Genomic DNA, 19,584 nt, shown 5'->3' on the forward strand with positions numbered 1-19,584 from the left:
TTTAACCAATCAGAGACATCGTAACTTCGTAAACCCGCCGCCAATAAGTTGGAAAGTAACGATGTCTCGAAATTTGCATAAGTCCCCCGCAAATCGTGCAGAAGACTCCCGCGAAAATACCTCTGCCGCAAAATTCAAACCGTCCTTGGCTCCGCTTACCAGTCAGAACGGCCCCTGGTCAAAACGGCCCCCGCTTTAATAGAGTCAAAACGGCCCCGAGTCAAAACGGCCCCGGGTCGAAACGGCCCTGGGTCAAATGGGCACCTATAGCGGCGGAGTGTAGGGTATCGTGTGAAGTGGGCGGGTATAGTTGAGTGTATAGTTGAGGCGGTTTAGGGATAAGTATTTTTAGGGGTGGGAACTTCGATCCTGTGATTCAGGAACACCTGGTTTACAATTTCTGCAGCAGGCGTGAAGATCTCTTTGGCTGCTGACTTCTTGATCTCTATTGCCACATTCGTTGCAATGGCAGCCCCTAGCTTGCCGGGATGGACGTGGGGTAGACTGCCTCGTATAAAGTTGGAACCTTTCTGGAGCACCGTGGCCTTGCACCAGACATTCTTGTTACGCACGCTACATCTCCAGGTCCGGTTCCCGTTCTGTCTCTTCGTGGCCTTCACTGTGTATAGGTAACCATGACTGTCGGCAAGCTTTTCTTTTCCTTTCTGTGAGCCATTGTAGATTATTTCGTACAGTGCAGGTGCTGCAGCTCTGGCGTACGGCAATGGGTCTGGTTCTCGCATTGAAGACTCTTGAAGGACGGATGGGATATCAAATTCGCCGAGGGTGGGGTCACTGCTGGTGCTCTGTTCTTCCTGGTGCTGCTCGGCAATATACTCGTCGACCACCATCTGCAGCTCTGCTTCACTTGGCATGCCGTGGTCTACGTCTACGTCTGGTGGTGGCTCGTCGTCTTCCAGTACTTCTTGATGATCTTCAGCCCATTCGTTCATGATGACCTGTAACGTGGAAGTGTTTTGCAGTGACAATCGTGTGCTCTCGCCCTGGGGCTCCCCAACACTAAGGCGGCTGTAACTTCTTGCCTGACACCGTTGGCACCTCCAGCTGATCGCATTCCCCAGCTTGACAGCGGCACGGTACTCTTTCTGGCTTATACCCGTGTTGCAGATTCGGTGTTGCCACTGGTCACATCCTTCGCACTGGAGGCCATGTTGTCGTCTCTTCACTTGCTTGCGGCAGGAGATGCAGGGATCCTCTTCTGTCATAGTAAGGTGTTGATGAAAGTAGCGTCGAGTTGTAGCAGCAATGAAGTCTTGGAATAAACTGATGAAGATCTTGAGAATTCTGGGGGTTTATATAGTCATCGTGACGAGATGATAAAATGAACAGTACTCATTCTTGAGCTCAGTCACAAGATTAAAGAGACAGTGCGACCCCTCTCCACTCTATATGTATTTGGTCAGATGTAAAATTATTGAACAAAATAGATGTCTAGAAGTTAAAGGTAAAAGGAACCTCAGCAAATATCACGAAAAGTAGCCTTGATTAATTCCCCTTGCTTAATTAATGATCTTATATTTTTCTGTGTGATCACGGACCTGAATAAAGTTCGATGGTGTAGACCTACATTAGCCCTACATATAGAGAATAATGTAGAGAAGATTAATAATAATAACAATAATATGGGCGAACAGGCCAAAAACCAGATAACGCAACTTCTAAGTTTTAAAAGTGCATAACATCTGCTTTCTTATCTCGTTACCACTGGTTACACGCACGCAGTAAAAAAAGTTATCTAGTTCAGATAGGTTACTACCACTAAACTACCAAGGGCCGTTTTGACCCAGGGCCGTTTTGACCCAGGGCCGTTTTGACTCGGGGCCGTTTTGACTCTATTTAAAGCGGGGCCGTTTTGACCAGGGGCCGTTCTGACTGGATACCCTTGGCTCCTGATTGGTTTAAATTGGGTCACGCGGCGAGATTTTTACGGCGCATTCTTTTGCGTCGTGTTTTTAGCGGGGCATTGTTGCGGCGCATCATTCGCGGGAGGCCTTTGCAAGCGCAAGTAATTAATCGGCCGATATATTCTGATTTATGACCCCTCCCGCCGCCTAAGCGAGAATCGTACCACTAGAAAATCGAGCCGTTCTATCAGCACCCTTTGTTACTAGTGCACTAAAGGGGGGCTATATGCAGGATGATAGGGGCGAACTTAACACCTTCAGCGCCGAACCACGTAGATCGACGTGGCCCAAATTCCCCCTCTGAGCTGGTTATCGGAGTCTCATGGACTTCAGAAAGAACTACGCCATCGCCATCTTCAGGGCAAAGTAGGAACTGAAAAGACCAAACCACTGAATTACAAAATTAAAATAAAGCTGTTCCGACACCGGGAACTTTTAGGGGGGTCGGGGGTGTTGGAAAAGGGGGTCATTTTGGCCATTGTTGGTCATTTTTCAATCAAAAAATAAAATATAGTAAAGGAGTGTAGCTAACATAACTCTATTGATTCAAGAACACCTTGTCTTGGAGAAGTTACTTCAAAAGATCTTATGCAGCCATCTCTTATACTTTTTTTCCCTGGGGGTCTGAAAAGGGGGTGTTGGGGGTGAAACACAGGCGCTGAAGGTATTAATGCTCACTCAATGAGAAGATTCTGGCACGCTCTCTAAAATACAAAAAGGCTTTGGGCTCTGTCCGACAGTGCATGTTGGACCACCTAATTAAGGAAATCTTGGTTGTGGGTTTTTCTTGGCCGTCATCCAGAAGCCCACAGTGAGATAGAAGTTACACCAAAGAGAACTCGAGTTCATCCTGGCCTGAACATACACGAGTTTTCTTAATCAGTAGGGTCGCGCTGTTGTCACAGGTACATGAGCTACTCCAAATAGGCTGCATGAGTTAGTTGGTTACCCAGGTATACCTTCTGGAGGACAGAGAGATGGAGTCGCCACCACCTAAGACAGAAGAGCCCCCATATTGCCCTAGTACATGGGCTGTTTGAATCGTGCTTATGCTGTTCCAGGAACATGTTTTACCTGGCTCAGGTCCATGAGGCACCTCGGGCACATAAACTACTCATAGAAGGCTATTCGAGGTTGGGTACTTGGGCCTGTCTTCAAGAGAACACCAAGATGGAGTGGCCAGCAGGTTCCTGATGATTCCCCAGGCACATGAGGTATCTCATGTACATGAGGTACTCCAGATAGGCTACTTGAGCTGCCAAGGAGGGTATTGGGGCTCCTCAAGAGCAAAGTGAGGTGGAATCTCTAATGCCCTTCACTGTCTCTCACTCCTTTCCCACTGATGCTTGCTGTCTTGGTGAAGTATTGGGATTGGTTGTTACTTTGTCTCAGGTCATTATATGTGACCCACCACAACAAAATGAGTCGCATGTCGCACAGAAGATGAGCCTAAAATGACACCAGGACATAACAGAAGAAATTGATGTACTCAGATGTTACAAAAGGCAGACAACAGTGAAATGAACAACCAGTCCATCTCAACCTGTAAAGCTCAGAGCGACATGCGACTTGTTTCGTCATGGCGGGTCACATACTGTATGTAATGGAACAAACGAAAATATTCAATCAATGGGTTTATTCACAAGTTCTTACTTACATTTTAATCACAAAAATATAAATGCTGACATTCTGGTCAGTAAATTAATTTTGGTCAACATTTGCATGAAAATCATGCACGTTACAAACACCATGTACTGACACCTTAACCAACCTAGCAGGGAATGGAACCGAGGCAGCAAACCACCAGTCAGCCATATACATGTAGTCATCACTTTTAAGAGTGGACTATACTAGGCAGGAGCTTGGGGTCCCACTGCTGGTTACAGTGTGAACATTGTGTGCAGAAAGGGGACAGGTCTTCTTGACGTTGTGATAAAAAGATCTCTCATACAGGCATGAAATGTGCTGATGTAATGTTAGAAGTATAGGCAAATGATATCAATCACTTTGTGAACACTAATCTTGCCCTTGATCCTGCCTACATGTACAGTCTTCAGAAATGCACTGCATGTGTCTTCACACAAGACTTCACAAGACGCTCCTTCCTGTGAATGGCAATGTCACATCAAAGAATGTCAGAAAGTAGCAAAATGCAGAATTCAGCACCAGTCCAAATGCCAGCACATTCAATGACAATTTCAACATTGTTCCAATCCTACTTCACCAATCTGCACTGTTGTTTGCAAGATAGTCCTTTCTGCCGATGTTCTGTGCCTGTTTGCTCTGCATTGCCTCTAATCTTGGACAGTCTGTGATTCGGTGACCAAGACCACTGCAGTACAAACATCCAACTTCACCTGCAAGGAGACAATAGAGTAATGAAACAGTTAGAAAATATTTTTCCAAGTGATAATGTACATGTGGTGAAGGAGACTTGACATTAGAACAGTTGAATATCTTCCCTTTTCGGAGAGACTGTCAGAATTGGAGATATAATCACTCAACTCGAGGTTCCTAATAACGTCAAATCGTAACCAAGACGATGAAGACATTGGAAGACTTCTGCTTACCTCCAATATCAAGATATTTCTCATTTTCTGACTGTAGTGTGGCCAGGAATAATGGAACCTTCTGTCCAGCTTCGATCAACAGATGCTTCAGATCTAGTAAAATGGACTCTTCTGAAAAAGTTAATATATTTGATGTTTGAAGTAATGTGTCTTGGCAAATCGAACATGCAAAGCAGGAGAAATGTAGAATATGTTTCTGGTGAGCTAACATGTAAACGCTGCTTTTTTCTTACATATAATTGTTTTTTAAATCATGCACATAGTCTCGGTTGGAGTACAGACATGAAATCAATGATGCTATGTTATATGATGTGTACAATGCAAAATCCATATAACCGTGGAACGAGGGGTATCTGACTGTCCCTGTCCGTAGATTAGACCGTTGTGATTGAACGTGGCGTCAATACTGTATAACCCTGCGGGAAGAGCCAATGGAAAATGCCAATCAAACTGTCATGGTGTTCTCAAAGGCATATCTATCAAAAGAACTGTAACCAAAGAACTGTATCAAAAGAACTTACCACAACCCTTGTTGATGAACGTAGTTGCTGTACCCATGTTTTCTCTTCGACCAGTACGACCAATCCTGTGAACTGAAATCCGACAAGATAATTGTTAGAATTTAGATGCCGAAGTCACATTTTCTCGAAGTGGAAAATTCCCAACCTGACACATTTGTTAGCAGGATAACCTCTCTGCTTCAGACTCATATTTCGTCAGAGAATGGGGATCTTCTATTCAATCTGTCCTTTGTAATCCAGACCCAGGCCAAGGTGTTCTTAGTGGAGAGATTCCACGACATATTTGAGCTTATAAGAGCATACTGTTATCAAAGCAACTTCTGATAAAGCACTAAAGTTCAAGGTTCTTACCATAGTTCTCGATATCGTCAGGCATATCATAGTTGATCACATGTTGAACATCGGAGAAATCTAAACCTTTAGATGCCACATCTGTAGCTACGAGAACATCCTTCTCTCCCTTTCTGAACTGATCCACAGACCGTGATCGATCTTCCTGGTCTGCAAATATCACAAATTGTCAGCGCCGTCAACAGCGTGATCTATGCGCAAGTCACTTCACCACAATTAGCATCCTCTGAGGTAGGCATATAACTAGGGTTTCTGGGGTACACTGAGCAAAAAACCCCATCGAAGTGTTTACATGAGTAGGCTGTGATGAACCCATCCTCCCTCGCCAAAGAAGGATTCCCTATGTGAGTAATCCCAATTGGTGCCCAACAAATGCTCGTACTCGTAGGAGCAAGGTCAAAGAAACAAAGTGGAAAATTCTCACCTTTGCCACCATGTATGGCCACAGCCTCGACACCTTTCAGTAACAAATACTCATGGATAGCATCGACATCCTGCTTCTTCTCCGCAAATACCAAAACCTTAAGATAAAAAACATAAAATCGTAAACAAAATCTTATCAAAAATAAAAGAAAGTAACAACTCTCATCTTTAGAGGGCACCCACACCAATATTTTACACCGCTATTACCCTCAATCACATGTTTTCAGGATTTAAAATTTTACTCCTTTACTTTTTAATGCCAGCACTGAAATATCAATAACCAAAAGGTTTTGAGCAAATTTCTTCAGTATTAGTCACATCTTGATCTTGTTTCTTTTCTCCCTATTCAGGTCAATACTCACCGGCGGGCTAGTTTTCTGTAAGCACTCCAAGATAGCGACAACCTTTGCTTCCTGTTTGACATACTCCACCTCCTGGGTGACATTGGTACTTGCAGCACCAGCACGGCCAACATTAATTGTGACGGGTTTGACCAGAGCACTACGAGCAAAATTCTGAATCTTCTTAGGCATTGTTGCAGAGAAGAGTAATGTCTGTCTTTGACCCTGAAAAAAAGACCAAAAACAATAGCTAAGGACTTTAAACAAATTGATGTCATCTAAACAAGTGGAGTGTGACCATGAATATTCCAGATGTATCTCACTGATCTAGGACCTTCCAAAACTTCAGATAAAGATGTACCTTAAAGTATGAAAATATTGTCCTGACATCTTCTTCAAAGCCCATGTCAATCATTCTGTCTGCTTCATCCAGCACAAGGTAGCGGCAGACGTCCAGATTCACCATCTTCTTAGCCAGCATGTCCATCAGACGCCCCGGGGTTGCAACCATGATATGAACACCTCTGAAATATATAATGAAAGTTAGTTACATACAAAGAAAGTCAAGCTATGGACATGTGACCAATCATCTCTTGTCAGTCTGATGTATGAAATCACTCGCCTCTTGATAACATCCATTTGTTCCTTGACCGGCACGCCACCTATGCACAAAGCCGTCCTTATCTCTGGGAAACCATCAGCAACGAGAGCTGCAGCAAGGAATGTGACAATCTCAAACGTTTGCTTTGCTAACTCCCTCGATGGTCCAATGATAAGCCCATAAGGACCCTCGTTTTGAATGAATGGCATCTTTTTCTCTTGTTCCAATGAAAACATGACAATTGGCAGAACAAACACCAACGTCTTCCCAGAGCCTGTGTATGCGATCCCTATGATGTCACGACCATTAAGTCTGTAAAGAGAAAAAAGGAAGATGACAATCATGACATCATCATCATCATCATCACTACTTGCCTATTTCAGGTTGATTCATCTGTTGACTTTCAACTTTAATGCATAAGCTGAACACCAAATGCCAACAAGTAGACCAGTTATGTCATTTCGAAATTGATATTTCACTAGTAACCACGAACGTTCACTTGAACGCTGTGCCCTGTGATAATGATACATGCCACCATGAAAGTTCTTGGTTCACTTACACAGCTGGGATCCCTTGTACTTGGATGGGGGTGGGTTTGAGAATGCTCTTCTTTTTCATGGCACTTATAATGGTACGAGGAAACTTCATATCCTAGGAAAGAACAGGGTGGAAGTGTATGTAAGTGACCAAATGATTTCAGCAATGTAAACATAAATATATCTGAACTGCTTCCATTTTATCACACTGATTGACTTACCAAACTTCCACATACATGTTTTTCATATTCACATATTTGAGTGTTCTATTTACCTTGAATGACTTGAGTGGAGGTGGCAATTCCTCGCCTTCAACGAGAATCTGTAATTTCTGTCTCAATTTGGTGTGTCTGCTTTCCGGCATGGCAAGTATGTACCTGGGTGGTCGCCAACTAAACAAATAGAAGACATGTAAATAACAGCTTTGGTTTCTTTGTTTTAATCATGTGTTCCCATCTATGTTTGTATGTATGGCTCTGGCATCAATATCTTTTCAATCCCTATCATTTTGTCTTCCCTACACACATTTCATGTCCTCCTGTTTTTTTAAAAATCGAAACACAATACTTAATTTCAGGATATTTTCTGAAATTATTTCATTATCGGTAACCTACTTACCCTGTCTTAATGGGGTCCTCGTATTGAATGCCCTTAGCCAACTCAGCCACGCCCATGAGTGCTGTTTTTTCAGCAACACTCTCTAATATTTTCTCCTCCTCTTTGAGTTGTTTCTCTCGGGCTGTCTCTTTCCTAGCTGAAAACAGATTAACAATTAGATAGAAAGGAGATGACTTCACAGTGTCACAGAGGACAGCACAGAAGATGACACATGTTATGCCAGGGCAAAAATGTTGTCTCAAATCAGATAAGTTAACATTCCAATACCTTCAGCCTTTTTCTTGAGTTCACTGTGCTGATCCAGAAGACTTATATGAGAATAAGGACCAGTGGTTACATCCGCCTCTGCTGTCTCCTGCTCCAGCTCCTCCATACCGCTGCTGTTTGTCTCCTCCTGCAATTGTAAACGGGTAGTTGCCTTGGATGGCAGAGTCTGCATCAGTTGCTGAACCTGAAGTTAGGAAAGAAGATGCAAAGTGCACTGCATTAGAGTCATTGATCATATTCATAGCGCAGACTTAACTTTCAAGATGGACAGGTCAGGCAACACCATAGATAATAATATCTCATTTATTCATGAAGAGCAAGCTGTTTTAGCGCTTCAGCTGATATCTCACTTCATTTCAAAATCTGTTGTTCTTATTTTTGCTACAACACCCTGTACACCCCACCCCTTCCTCTTTTCTACTGAATTGCTGGGGGTTCCCTATCTCCCTTACTAAGGTGAAAGAGATCTTTTGAAGCAGTAGCATTACTTACCTTACTCTTCTTGCGATCTTTGACAGGTACATAAGGGACATAGTCTTCTGGCTCCGAGTCATCGCTGTTCTCCTTTTTTGCAAGTTCTCGACGCCGCTGGGGAAATGAGACAGATAATATTTTGGCTTTGATATGACATGCAACAAACTCTTGATTCCCCACCCGCAGGCCAAATCTCAAGAGAAATGCTGATCAAGTTGGCATCACGCTTACCAAAATACTCAAAAATAGCCTACAGACTAACTCACTGCATTAGATTAGGCTATAGTCCAGCAGGATGACGAACAAAATGCTCATGCAGTACATGTACAAGTTCTGAAGAACATGCAGAATTTATTATGGCCATGTTATGTGTACTACAAACTACACACTGCCACTGGATGGGGCACACTGATGCACTGTAGTAGTAAGTAAGTAGTAATAGCGTAGCATGGTAGACAGTAGTCAAGTAGTGTCCATGCAAGTAGTGTAGGCCTAGGCCCAAGTCAGTGTGAGTGTGTGCGTATAATTTTGCAATTATATTTTGTACCACATTCTTATCACGAAATCATCATACCTTAGCATATTTTTCACGATCTGCTTCGACAGCACGTTTTCTTGTACCATCATCCATGTTTCTATTGCATATGATATCAACCAGTTGCACAGAATTCGCCATAAACAGAAGATAATAAACGTGAAAAACGTTTTTAGTTTGTTGTCATTTTGTGTTGTGTGAGCCTTGTTCGATTCCATCTTGGCCGTGTGGCTCCCCGGAGACTATGGACAACCCGATTCAAGCTTGTTCCTTTGGAAATGTGAACTCCGGAAGTGGTGCGGTAGATCATCCAAGTCTCTTAGTAGGCCTTAAGGGTGACCTCGAGGATGCCTCGAGAACCTGACCACCTATAGCTAGATTAAAATTTTCTTCAATGGAGTTTGCCCAGGAAACCTAAAAGGTTGGAACAGGGCCGCCTCAGGGGTTGTATAAGTCAAGATGGATGTTATCTTGTCTTGATGAAGTCAGGACGGATGGAACAAGTCCTACATCCAAAGCCCAAAGGTATGGTTGGATTTACAGTGCTAATTCCAACATCAACGGGATACAACACTCTCCCCAATGATACCGAGTAGTAGGTCAAATGAACACTTATTATACAAACAAGGAGATTTATGGAAATGTACATGTACATGTATTTGCAGAAATATATATCAACAAAGGGGTACTTGAAGCCAACAAAGCATCAAATCAAAAGGTATCAAATAAAAAGTTCATGACAGTGTTTGACAGTTTTCTTAGCTGAAAAGTAAGTGGCTTGCAGGATATTGGCAAGTAAGTTTCCATAATTTCAACTAGATACATTTGATAATGTCTTCAAACAACATTGCATGAACAGTCTAGACTTGGTATTCCAGTCAGTTGGCCGCAGCACCGTTTTTTAAAATTCTTTTTTCGTGCACCAAGCTGTCGGATCATGGCAGAATTTACAACATCAGTTCATTTACTATTATATAATAATCATCCTCCCCAGTGGAGGCTGTTGTATGAGCTATCAAATTCCGTTAGATGGTCCATTCAAAGATTCATCATAATAAGAGGAATACCAAGTTAATCACAGCCAGCTCTACAATGCCAGTTATAAGAGTCCTCCCTTTTGGAGTGATCCACAGCAGAATCTAAGCTTAATGTCTAATCCCTCAACAGCACTCCGATCCCTAATCTCCTGAGGAGGAGCACCCAGAACCTGTGTTGTTGGGAGGGCAGCACCCTGACGCCTAAGTGCTGGCAGGACAACACCCTTGGGCCTTGCTACTAGTGGGAGGAGAGCATCCTGAATCCTTCTTGCTTGGGCCACAACATCCGACATCAGTATATCCTTTTCCCTCCAGTAGAGCAAATGGGTCTGGATTGTGTTTCTGGAAAAACATTGACTTTCTTTATTCAAATTTTTATTGACTCGCCACAATAAGTCTTACTGGGGTCTCAACTATTAACGTGGATGTAAACTCAACACATCATGTCGTTATACATACTTGGTGGTATCAACAAGAGACCCTGCTTTAAACTGAGCTCTTTTTATTTGGTCTATGAGCACACAAAATTATTTGAAGAGAATTGTCCTTAGTTTCGAGATATGAAGGCAGCATTGATGGTTCCTTGACTGGTAGCAAAAGAAGATACCCATACGGCTATCCATTTCTGCTTATGGACAATGCCAACATTCACATGATAGTGAATGACTTTACTTGCCTTGGTTGTCGGACAACAAGCAGATCCATTCTGTCCCTTGTCACATGGCTGTAAGGTGAAGTCACTATTGTATCGCGAGCAGTGTAAGATGGTGGCAACCTCCGAATCCACTGATACTACATCACCTGCCTGGAAAATAATGGAAGGACTCCAAGTTTAGAAAAGTTCCTCCATTGTGGCAAGTAGAAGAAAGGTTAAAGACGATAGGCAACATTAATGCCTTTATAATGGAGACATTGTCACATCCATGTAGGTGTAAGCAACATTTCAAGCTACACACTTACCCCCTATCACCAAAACACAAACTATCTATTCTATCATGTCTATCTATTCCTTGGTTTATACTTACTTTGAACGATGTGGCATAGTCTAAGAAGAATTCTTCCTCTGCTCCCTCAATATTGCCTTCATATATCACTTGACATTTTGGTTGAAGGTCGAGCGGTAATTTCACCAGACGATATGTTGCAGATACAAACTTGTAGCCAGCTGCATAAAAATAGGTATAGGGCCTAGACAATTTTCAGGAATGTAATGGTGCAATGATGTCAGGGAAAGAGGTCACATCAGAGCTGGGCACCAATCCATGACCACAGACAAGGGAGAACCAGGCAAAAATAAGCCACCAAGGTAAAATCTCTGTGGCGACCAAACATGGCATCAAACTGGAGCAACTTGAAAAAGAAGTACCCGTACACATTTCTTTCCTGCTGTATAGTAGGAGAGCTCCAATAATGCTTTCTGTGTGAAAACCATATTGATTTGACCACGTTTCGTGGAACTGGATTGAAAGCATTTTAAACTAAGTTGATATCACATTGAAGTCTGGCACTTAAATAAAAGCTGTGAAATAATCATTTTAAAAATACTTACTGACAATCTTCTCCATTTCTTCATTGTCAACAGTGATGGGGCTTGCCTTCACAAGTCTTGGTTTACAGAAACCAACTTCCTCAGCCAGCTGCACCAACTCTGTCCAAGCTAGAGCCCCTGAGAGGCACTCTCCCCACAGAACCTTATCTTTTCGGATATGCTCTGGTAAGAATTTGTCACAGTAGACATCACTGAAGTACATTTCTCCTCCAACCTAAAACAGATTTTCAGAAATTTATTATTTGAATTCCTTCATATGAAACATGTCAGGGTCAGCAATCCCAAAACATCAGAACAATGTTACAGTCCAAACAAACTGATCCAATTTCTTGGTTTCATATCAAAATAAAACTAAAAATCTATGGTGACTGAGCTACAAAGCAGCATATTATCTCAACATTCCCAATAGAAATCTAGACAGACATTGCATTACAACCAACATTTTAGCACTAAACATGTTGGAAGATGTAGGTTCATTTGTTGAATGTCTATCAGCTTGACAGTTGAAATCTTTGAATATTCTGCTTGACTGACCTTAAGTGAATCGTACGCCTCCCTTAGAACTGCCCTTTTATCTGGGGATAGATTAACTACACAGTTGGATCTGAAATAAGAATATACAATGTAAATCACATCACATCAATGTGTAAAAAAACCAGACAATGTAATTTCATGTCTACCTGCCATTATTCTTGCAATCAGTATCAGTACCTTTGACCAGACAGTCCAAAATTGCTTTAATGAATGAGAGAATTAATTATTAACTAAAGCACTTCACTTTCCTACAGAGCATTTTAATAACCAGTAAATCATATTCATCCTTTGCACTGATAAGATGGACACCGTAAAATTTAATGCAGATGCGCTGGCCTAGTCTTTCACTTACACTATGACATCATACTCATTCTTTGCAATGCCTGCTTCCCGAAGCCTTTCAATGTAACCCTTCTTGAACTCGACATTTGGTTTGCTGAATCCAAATGTTTTGGTGTGGTAATCAATGTACTTCCGTGCCACATCAATCTGGAGTATAATAATAATATATAATGGCATGGAAATCAAACAGAATGTAGAGAAGCAATTTCAATTCGGTTAAGCATAGACTAAGAGAAGCTATCAATGCAATGTTTTAAAAGTCTAAGGGTTAACTAGAATGTCTTGACTCTCCTTACCTGTTCTTCTGTCATATCGATTCCTGTCACTTGGCCATTCTCTCCCACAAGTTTACTGAGGATGTAACAGTCTCTTCCGCTTCCACTCCCGAGGTCCAAAACTTTACACCCCTGGACATTTTCTGGGATGATGAGTCCACAACCATAATACCTGAATCATAAATGATACATTAGTTTTTGTCAGGTAGTATATAAGGAAACTGCAACTTATAGAAAGTAACCGTACCCTTACAACCTACATTGCTCAGACAAGGTGCCCTTGATCGTAACCCTGATTCGTAAAGTGCAAGCTAGATCGACAACGAGACAATGGGAAATCTATTAGGCATAAAACATAATCCATATAGGCTAGCTGTATCCTGCCCTGGGGTGTAGGCTTGGTAAAAGAGTACATACGAGGAGATGACCATTGACGGGGGGCCATTGCCAAGGGTCGCACCACCTCCAAAGCTGATATTGATGGTAATTTGTTTCAGTGCACGGTCCCACAATGCACCCACTTTCCTAACCACACGACCCCTCATCCCTGCGCCCCCCCCCCCCCCCGTTTCATGATACACACGTCGTCGGACCCGTTGCTAATAAAGGATGCATACCAAAACCAGAACCTGGGTTTTTAGCAAAGAGTAAAGAGGCTAGTGACATACTCACTTAGCAACAACATCGTCATGGACAAGCTTCATGGTTTTCAGAAGATGATTTGGCATTTTCTGGCAAGCAGTTTTGCAAGCATTTGTCTTCAAATCATCAGATGTTTTCAGCACTTTTCCATAATAGTCCTTGACATCATTAAGCAAGGACTGTTCAGACATGTTGAAAAGGTTTGTGAAATGTATCTCAATGAGAATGTGAGGTAAATGACAATTTTTTGTTTGTTTTTGATCATCTGATCATAGGTTTGGTGAAAGGAATTTGTCAATAGTACCAATAATCAGCTGGTTAACAGCCTCGATGCCAAAGAACTAATTCCTATTCGTATACAGAGCAACATGTACACCAACTATTTTACCCTGGTGTCGATGTTGGACCTTTAACGAGAAAGATGGCGTTGTTTGGGTTCTTGCCGATTGCCGGAACATCGCCTCTTCTTTTTCTAATTTTCACTTTATTCAAGACAGTAAATGTAGGTATACTTGTTCAGAATTGAAAATGTGTGATTGTCCACGATTGTGGCGATTTTCTTTCAGATCCATCCGTGCGATCATTTGTTATTTGGTGGTTCTGTTTGCAGATCTTGTGATGACATTGTTGTCAACAGTCAGTGTGAATGTAAATTCAGTCCCTTGGGGAATTAGTCCCACCATATTGTGCAATGAAAATGTTACAACCAATGGCTGTAGAGACCAAATGCTGGCTTTGCACCGGCCTGATTTGATTCACTGCAACTTTTTGCTTGAATGTCAAATATCAAATGCCTGTCTTTTGCTTGCTCTTGTCTTCCCTCTTCTTCAATTCGTCAAACAAACCGTTGGCGTACGAAGGGCAAGGCTGATTACCTTTTTTGAGGGAATGGCAGCAAATTTTCAAGTCGGAATGAGTTTGCAATCCCTGATCATGGTCCAAAACTGAAAAAGGTAGTGACGAAATAAATGGATTGAAAGTTGAATGCGATTAAACTATGTCTACGATACGATAGGGGTTAAATATCATCAGTCAATATCAGTCAAGTCGCTCCAGGATCTGTTTCACATCTTGCCAGTAACTTTGAAAGTTTTGTTCCAAGAAATATGTTGGCCTCCATCGTGCATCACACAAGGTTAGACACATTGAAGGATATTTCTAATATCTTTCCAAATTTCCTGAGTGCTCTGGGACTGGAAGAGACTTAACAATTTGCCAAGCCCAAGGCACTTGCATGGAATGGAAGGGTCTTTTAGCACCTATCGCATCCTGGGGAATCATTTGTCAAATGTTCACTAGTCTTGTTTCTTTCAGGCATTAGACTTTTGTGATCAGAATTATTGGTGTAAGGAAGGGCATTGTTGTGGAAATGGTCGATGTTGCAGTTATTACTATGAACTTTGGTGTAAGTATTCAAACTGATTTGTTTTTAAGAACTAGTGCTGCAGAATGTAAATAAGTAATTAAATTGTAAATGATTACTTGCATTTCGTCATTTCGATAAAACTTTCACCGGTATGACCAAAAACAGCATCAAGTTGACAGACAGACCCAAGTTTATCATTATCAATCTTGGAATCAAAAGTTTGATCGATTTGTCAAAAAGATACTGTCTCTTGATTTTCAGGGTTTTGGTTAATCTGGGTGCTAATTGCTTTGATGAGTTGTTGCTGCTTTTACCAACAACGTCGCATGAGAAAGAGGAGGCGTCGCCATTCATCTTCCAGGAGGAGTAATAACCGGACGAGTACCCCTCATGCCCAGGCTTCCACCACTGCACCGCAAAGCTTTCTTAGACCGTTGTTTGATCCATGTAAGTCCTTCAAATACTGAAAATGCTGGACATGTTTAATTGCACGGGGAAAACTGATCACATGATGGGATAGTTTTGTGTGTTGCTGTTTGCAAATCTGGTGATGCAAAGATGTTTGATGATCAGATATAAAGATATGTTTTGAAATTGAAGATTCCAGACTCCTATCTACTGCAGATGTCATTTAGCAACAAAACCCACTACTCAAGTTTTATGGTGCATATTTTACACCGTGAATATTGTGTCATTTTGTCAGTCATGTTACTCTTCAGACCTTCAAGTGCTGGGATGTTGTATTGCATCAGATTCTGACTCGGAGAATGTTTGGTTTTTAGTGGTGACTGCCTACTGATTCCAGAAATATATTGTCATATTAGCAAAAGGCAATTAATGATGGCAGATTAATTTTTAGTAGCATAATGTACAGTCAAGCTCATATTGATATCAAGTTTCTTTATTTGCAGCCAAATTACTGACACTACCCACATATGAAGAAGTTCAGGATATGCCAAAGGATCCCCCACCCTATGACATTTTATATGAAACCACCTTAGAAGAGTCAGCTCTAGGAGGGCCTTCTTCTTCTCTTCCTAATCCTCAAGTTGGTGCTACCGTAGAAACTATACAGGTGCATGGTGAGATCAATGAAATCGATGACAGGTAGGCTACTTTTCATTGGTTATACCACACTTGATCTATATATTTGGTTGCATTGCACTTGGAGGGCTCTGTCTTGTGTAGGTTGAAGTGGGTAGCAAATGGGGAGTGTACACCAGTGTCACAAGTCAAAGGCACTATTGCAAACGTAGCTACTAGGAACTATTGTGTACATCCACAGTTCAAGTTATGAGTACATTTCTATAAAGAAAGTTGTCTGTAAAAAGAGCATATTGTTGAAACAGAATTTGATATTGTTTCTGTTTCGTTTTGTTGACTTAGTAAAATGCACAAGTAACTGTTTTATAATGGGATAATGAAATTTAGATGGAATATGGTTTTTTAATATTTCAGTCCAACAGCATCATTACTGAATAATGAAGAACAGGTGGCTGTGGAGATGGAAATGCCATACCCATCAATGCTTCCCCCATCCTACATGACTGTTACGCAACAAGATGAAGGAATTGACAGCAGTGTCTCCAGTAGCCAACCTCAGGAGCTCCCAAATGGTGAAGTCTTCTGTAGTATGGATAGTTTAATCAATGCTGAAAGTGATCTGTCGGTGACCATATCATGATAAAAACTTTCAACCGTTGATGAGTTTTATAGTTCAGTATTGTAATTATTGAACTTTTAATTTCTATCTCAATGAAGCTACGGCACTGACTTTCTCATTTTGAAAATGTTGTGAAATAAAATTTTGTAAAGAAAGGTAAAATTAAACATGAACATGAAATGAAACAATGTAAATGTTGATGATTTGCTCTTTAAAAGCTGTCATGGTTCATGATTTTAATGTATAATGGAAATGTTGGATTTACTTGTATGATCCAAGGAAAATGGTATTTTAATGAGGTTCTCAAGCCCCTCGAAGACATGCGAGTACCAAATATCACATCTATTTTGCAAATTAGATAGAGGATTTTGTACTTCAATAAAATGCCCTGTATCTCCTTCATCTTTAGTAGTTTAGAGCTAAATAAGGTGTCATTTTGTTATGTTGGTGATATGTATATTCAGTAAATTGATAAAAAATTCCTGTGTTTAGAAAAATTTAGACTTTCGGAGAATTCTGAAGTCCAAAACGTTTAGCCAGTTCTTGGTAATAATATGTTATCTAATCTATAATTATTTATGTGTATGTTTGTGATTCTGTCGTATTTCTTTTACAAAATGTTCAAGCATCTTGTCAACACCATAAAATTGGAAATGTCAAAACGTTTGTGAAATTCTGCACTAATATTGCTTTGTCACTAAATCTTGGGACTGGGAAAGGCAGTGTTTGGAAAAAACCCATTCAGTGTGACTGGATGAGCAAAGTGGAATTTGTTGAGGGAACTTCATTACTCTGGGTAACTGTCTAGTCTTGGCTTTCTGTTTACCTTCCTAAATGCACTGTGCTGGTACACGGGAAACTTTCTCTTCATTAAACAACACAAAAGGTCAGAAAACTTAATGTCAGCTAAAATTTTCAAGGTTTAGTTATTGAAAAACTTTATCAATATCAAAGTACAGCATAATCTCAGTGAATGTTGGATACATGAATGCAACTTATCTTCATAAAGTTGTACATTTTTCTTCTACTTTGTATATTTACCTCAGCAAAAACTTAGAAAGGTTTTGTTATCAATTTTTGTTGTTGTAGATGATAAAAATAGACAAGCATTTACTACATGTATCACTATTGTTTCTAGAAAAAAATATGTGCATGATTATTCATATTGAATACATAATTCTTTTATTAGTGTCATTATCATATTATATAAGTATAATTTTATGCAAATCACACACAGATTTCATATGTTTAATATTAATGCACTGGCACATTATTGTACTTTTGTGCAAGGTTTAATTTCACATGCTGTATATATGATTCAGATTGCTTTGTTGATGTTAGTTTAAAGAAAATATTTTTATACTTCTAAAAGCACATTTTTAAATACCAATTCATAAGAAAGAAGTGTTTTATCCTGTCAATATGATTGGATGAGTGGAGTGTGTCTGCTGTGGGAACTTAATTTCTGCATACTGTAAACTCGCCTCTGAGATGTCTCAGGTTTTGGCAGAAATATAACCATGTCCATTTCAAGTCCTGGTGTACCCAATGGTACCTCAGCCCCATCAATCTGTTGTTGAAGTCTGTTAAATGAAGGTATACTCTAATATGTAATTTTAAGTGCTTCTGCCAGGATTTGAAAAGGGCAGGGTATTTCTTGCTCCTTTTTAGGGAGAAGGGCAGGGCACATTTTGGGGGTAAGAGGACACAATGTCAACCCCTTGGGTGGCAGCACCCTTCTAAATATGCCTGAGTTAAGGCAAATGACATCGATCTGTTTCATATTGGGAATGCCTCGGAGTAGAGTTTACAGTATTAGGGAAGGGTTCAACTGTGTCCTGAAAACCTTACTGTTCAAAATAAAAACTCCATCAAACAAAATTGATGGAACATTTTTTGTATGTTGAGGGCATTAAGAAGTTTGCAATTTGAACAAGCTTGATAATTCTAATTTTGAAGTATCAGGTCAAATGATAGTTCTTGTCAGTTGTGTATGTCAGTGTGTCTGTCCCTATTTAAAGCTTTTAAAGTTGTTTGTAATGTTATCTGTGCATAAAGTTGCGCTGTCAAATAAAAAGAAATATTTAAGAGTTTTGTTGCCCCTAGGCTAAAGTTGTATTGTAGGTTGTGCCACAATTTTGCTGTTGTCATGTTATTTCATTATTGAGTGCTTTTGGTGTGTTGGTCATATCCCCCAATGTTGGTCCTGGAAACCTCAAACGTTGCCTTTCCTTAGTGTTTTGTCCACTGCTATTTGACACAGAATATGCAGTTATACTGCTCTTTTCAGTCTATGTTTTTTATGAAATATTGCATCCATGGACGCTTTCACTCGAAGTTATGTTCACTCCTGCTTGGTTGTGGACGAGGGATAATGTGTGTATCTAATGGAAGATCAAAATGTTCATTTAAAACAAATACATGTAATCCCAAGGGCTTAGCTTCAGCCTCATTTGGGAGGATATATAGTCTGTTTCTTCTGGTCCCACAACATCTTTCAGGATCAAGATGTTTTGGTTCCTTTGGCACGGCTTGTGTTTGAGACACTACTCTCATTATGCAGATCTTCTGACACACATTGAATTTTGTTCTATCTTAGTATAACAAAAAGCAAGAATATGTATAAACTTTTCATAATAAACACAAGTTATTTTATATGAAAAATCTGCCTAATTTTTCCTTGAAGATATTTGTATTTCAGAGAAGGCTGTAATTTGATTCAAGACAATGGCGGCACGGACTCTAAGGAACCCTCCCAAATACATTAGAAAGAAAGTAATCCCTGGATACCACCGCCAATGCATATATATATAGCCAAAGAACCCTCTCAAATATTGTAAGAAAATAATCCCTGGATTCCACCGCCAATGTGTGGTCGGAGGTCAACTACTGTAAATGCAGCTCAGTAATTCTGCACGCCATTTATACCGAATACAACACGTGGTCGGTCGTTGATCACAATTATATTTGTATTTGGCGCCATTAATGCCATAGAAATATACATGAAAAGATAG

At 40.6% G+C, this 19,584-nt stretch overlaps 3 protein-coding genes across 3 annotated transcripts; 1 reads left to right on the forward strand and 2 right to left on the reverse strand.

Moving 5' to 3' along the window:
* Positions 1-3,546: 3,546 nt before the first annotated feature.
* LOC135489061 (probable ATP-dependent RNA helicase DDX41) lies at positions 3,547-9,369 on the reverse strand. Its single transcript, XM_064774164.1, has 14 exons — positions 9,202-9,369; positions 8,646-8,741; positions 8,154-8,337; positions 7,887-8,022; positions 7,543-7,660; positions 7,292-7,383; positions 6,754-7,044; positions 6,493-6,655; positions 6,153-6,356; positions 5,792-5,888; positions 5,368-5,517; positions 5,017-5,088; positions 4,496-4,606; positions 3,547-4,282 (listed from the first exon to the last, which is right to left on the reverse strand). The coding sequence occupies exons 1-14, from the start codon at positions 9,301-9,303 to the stop codon at positions 4,146-4,148; spliced, it is 1,953 nt and encodes a 650-aa protein (XP_064630234.1). The 5' UTR covers positions 9,304-9,369; the 3' UTR covers positions 3,547-4,145.
* Positions 9,370-9,800: 431 nt separating this feature from the next.
* On the reverse strand, positions 9,801-13,826 carry LOC135489308 (arsenite methyltransferase-like). The gene is made up of 8 exons (XM_064774607.1): positions 13,572-13,826; positions 12,921-13,071; positions 12,635-12,771; positions 12,283-12,352; positions 11,749-11,962; positions 11,225-11,364; positions 10,876-11,004; positions 9,801-10,541 (listed from the first exon to the last, which is right to left on the reverse strand). The coding sequence occupies exons 1-8, from the start codon at positions 13,730-13,732 to the stop codon at positions 10,401-10,403; spliced, it is 1,143 nt and encodes a 380-aa protein (XP_064630677.1). The 5' UTR covers positions 13,733-13,826; the 3' UTR covers positions 9,801-10,400.
* Positions 13,827-13,962: 136 nt separating this feature from the next.
* Positions 13,963-19,208, forward strand: LOC135489309 (WW domain-binding protein 1-like). Its single transcript, XM_064774608.1, has 5 exons — positions 13,963-14,043; positions 14,856-14,946; positions 15,169-15,354; positions 15,819-16,014; positions 16,366-19,208. Exons 1-5 carry the CDS (start codon positions 13,963-13,965, stop codon positions 16,589-16,591), a joined length of 780 nt encoding a protein of 259 aa, XP_064630678.1. The 3' UTR covers positions 16,592-19,208.
* Positions 19,209-19,584: the final 376 nt, after the last annotated feature.

The sequence above is a fragment of the Lineus longissimus genome, chromosome 6 (assembly GCF_910592395.1).
Source record: "Lineus longissimus chromosome 6, tnLinLong1.2, whole genome shotgun sequence".
In the NCBI taxonomy this organism is placed as follows: domain Eukaryota; kingdom Metazoa; phylum Nemertea; class Pilidiophora; order Heteronemertea; family Lineidae; genus Lineus; species Lineus longissimus.

What these genes read in the sequence shown, in the direction of transcription:
- LOC135489061 (XM_064774164.1), bottom strand. Translation starts at nt 9,303, where the DNA reads ATGGCGAATTCTGTGCAACTGGTTGATATCATATGCAATAGAAACATG. An exon ending in GTACAAGGGATCCCAGCTGT is followed by an intron (nt 7,045 to 7,291) that starts GTAAGTGAACCA and finishes TTCTCTTTACAG; the next exon opens with ACTTAATGGTCGTGACATCA. An exon ending in CAATATTTTCATACTTTAAG is followed by an intron (nt 6,357 to 6,492) that starts GTACATCTTTAT and finishes TCTTTTTTTCAG; the next exon opens with GGTCAAAGACAGACATTACT.
- LOC135489308 (XM_064774607.1), bottom strand. Translation starts at nt 13,732, where the DNA reads ATGTCTGAACAGTCCTTGCTTAATGATGTCAAGGACTATTATGGAAAA. An exon ending in AGGCGTACGATTCACTTAAG is followed by an intron (nt 11,963 to 12,282) that starts GTCAGTCAAGCA and finishes AATCTGTTTTAG; the next exon opens with GTTGGAGGAGAAATGTACTT. An exon ending in AGAAATGGAGAAGATTGTCA is followed by an intron (nt 11,365 to 11,748) that starts GTAAGTATTTTT and finishes ATTTTTATGCAG; the next exon opens with CTGGCTACAAGTTTGTATCT.
- LOC135489309 (XM_064774608.1), top strand. Translation starts at nt 13,963, where the DNA reads ATGGCGTTGTTTGGGTTCTTGCCGATTGCCGGAACATCGCCTCTTCTT. An exon ending in TTATTACTATGAACTTTGGT is followed by an intron (nt 14,947 to 15,168) that starts GTAAGTATTCAA and finishes CTTGATTTTCAG; the next exon opens with GGTTTTGGTTAATCTGGGTG. An exon ending in ATCAATGAAATCGATGACAG is followed by an intron (nt 16,015 to 16,365) that starts GTAGGCTACTTT and finishes TTAATATTTCAG; the next exon opens with TCCAACAGCATCATTACTGA.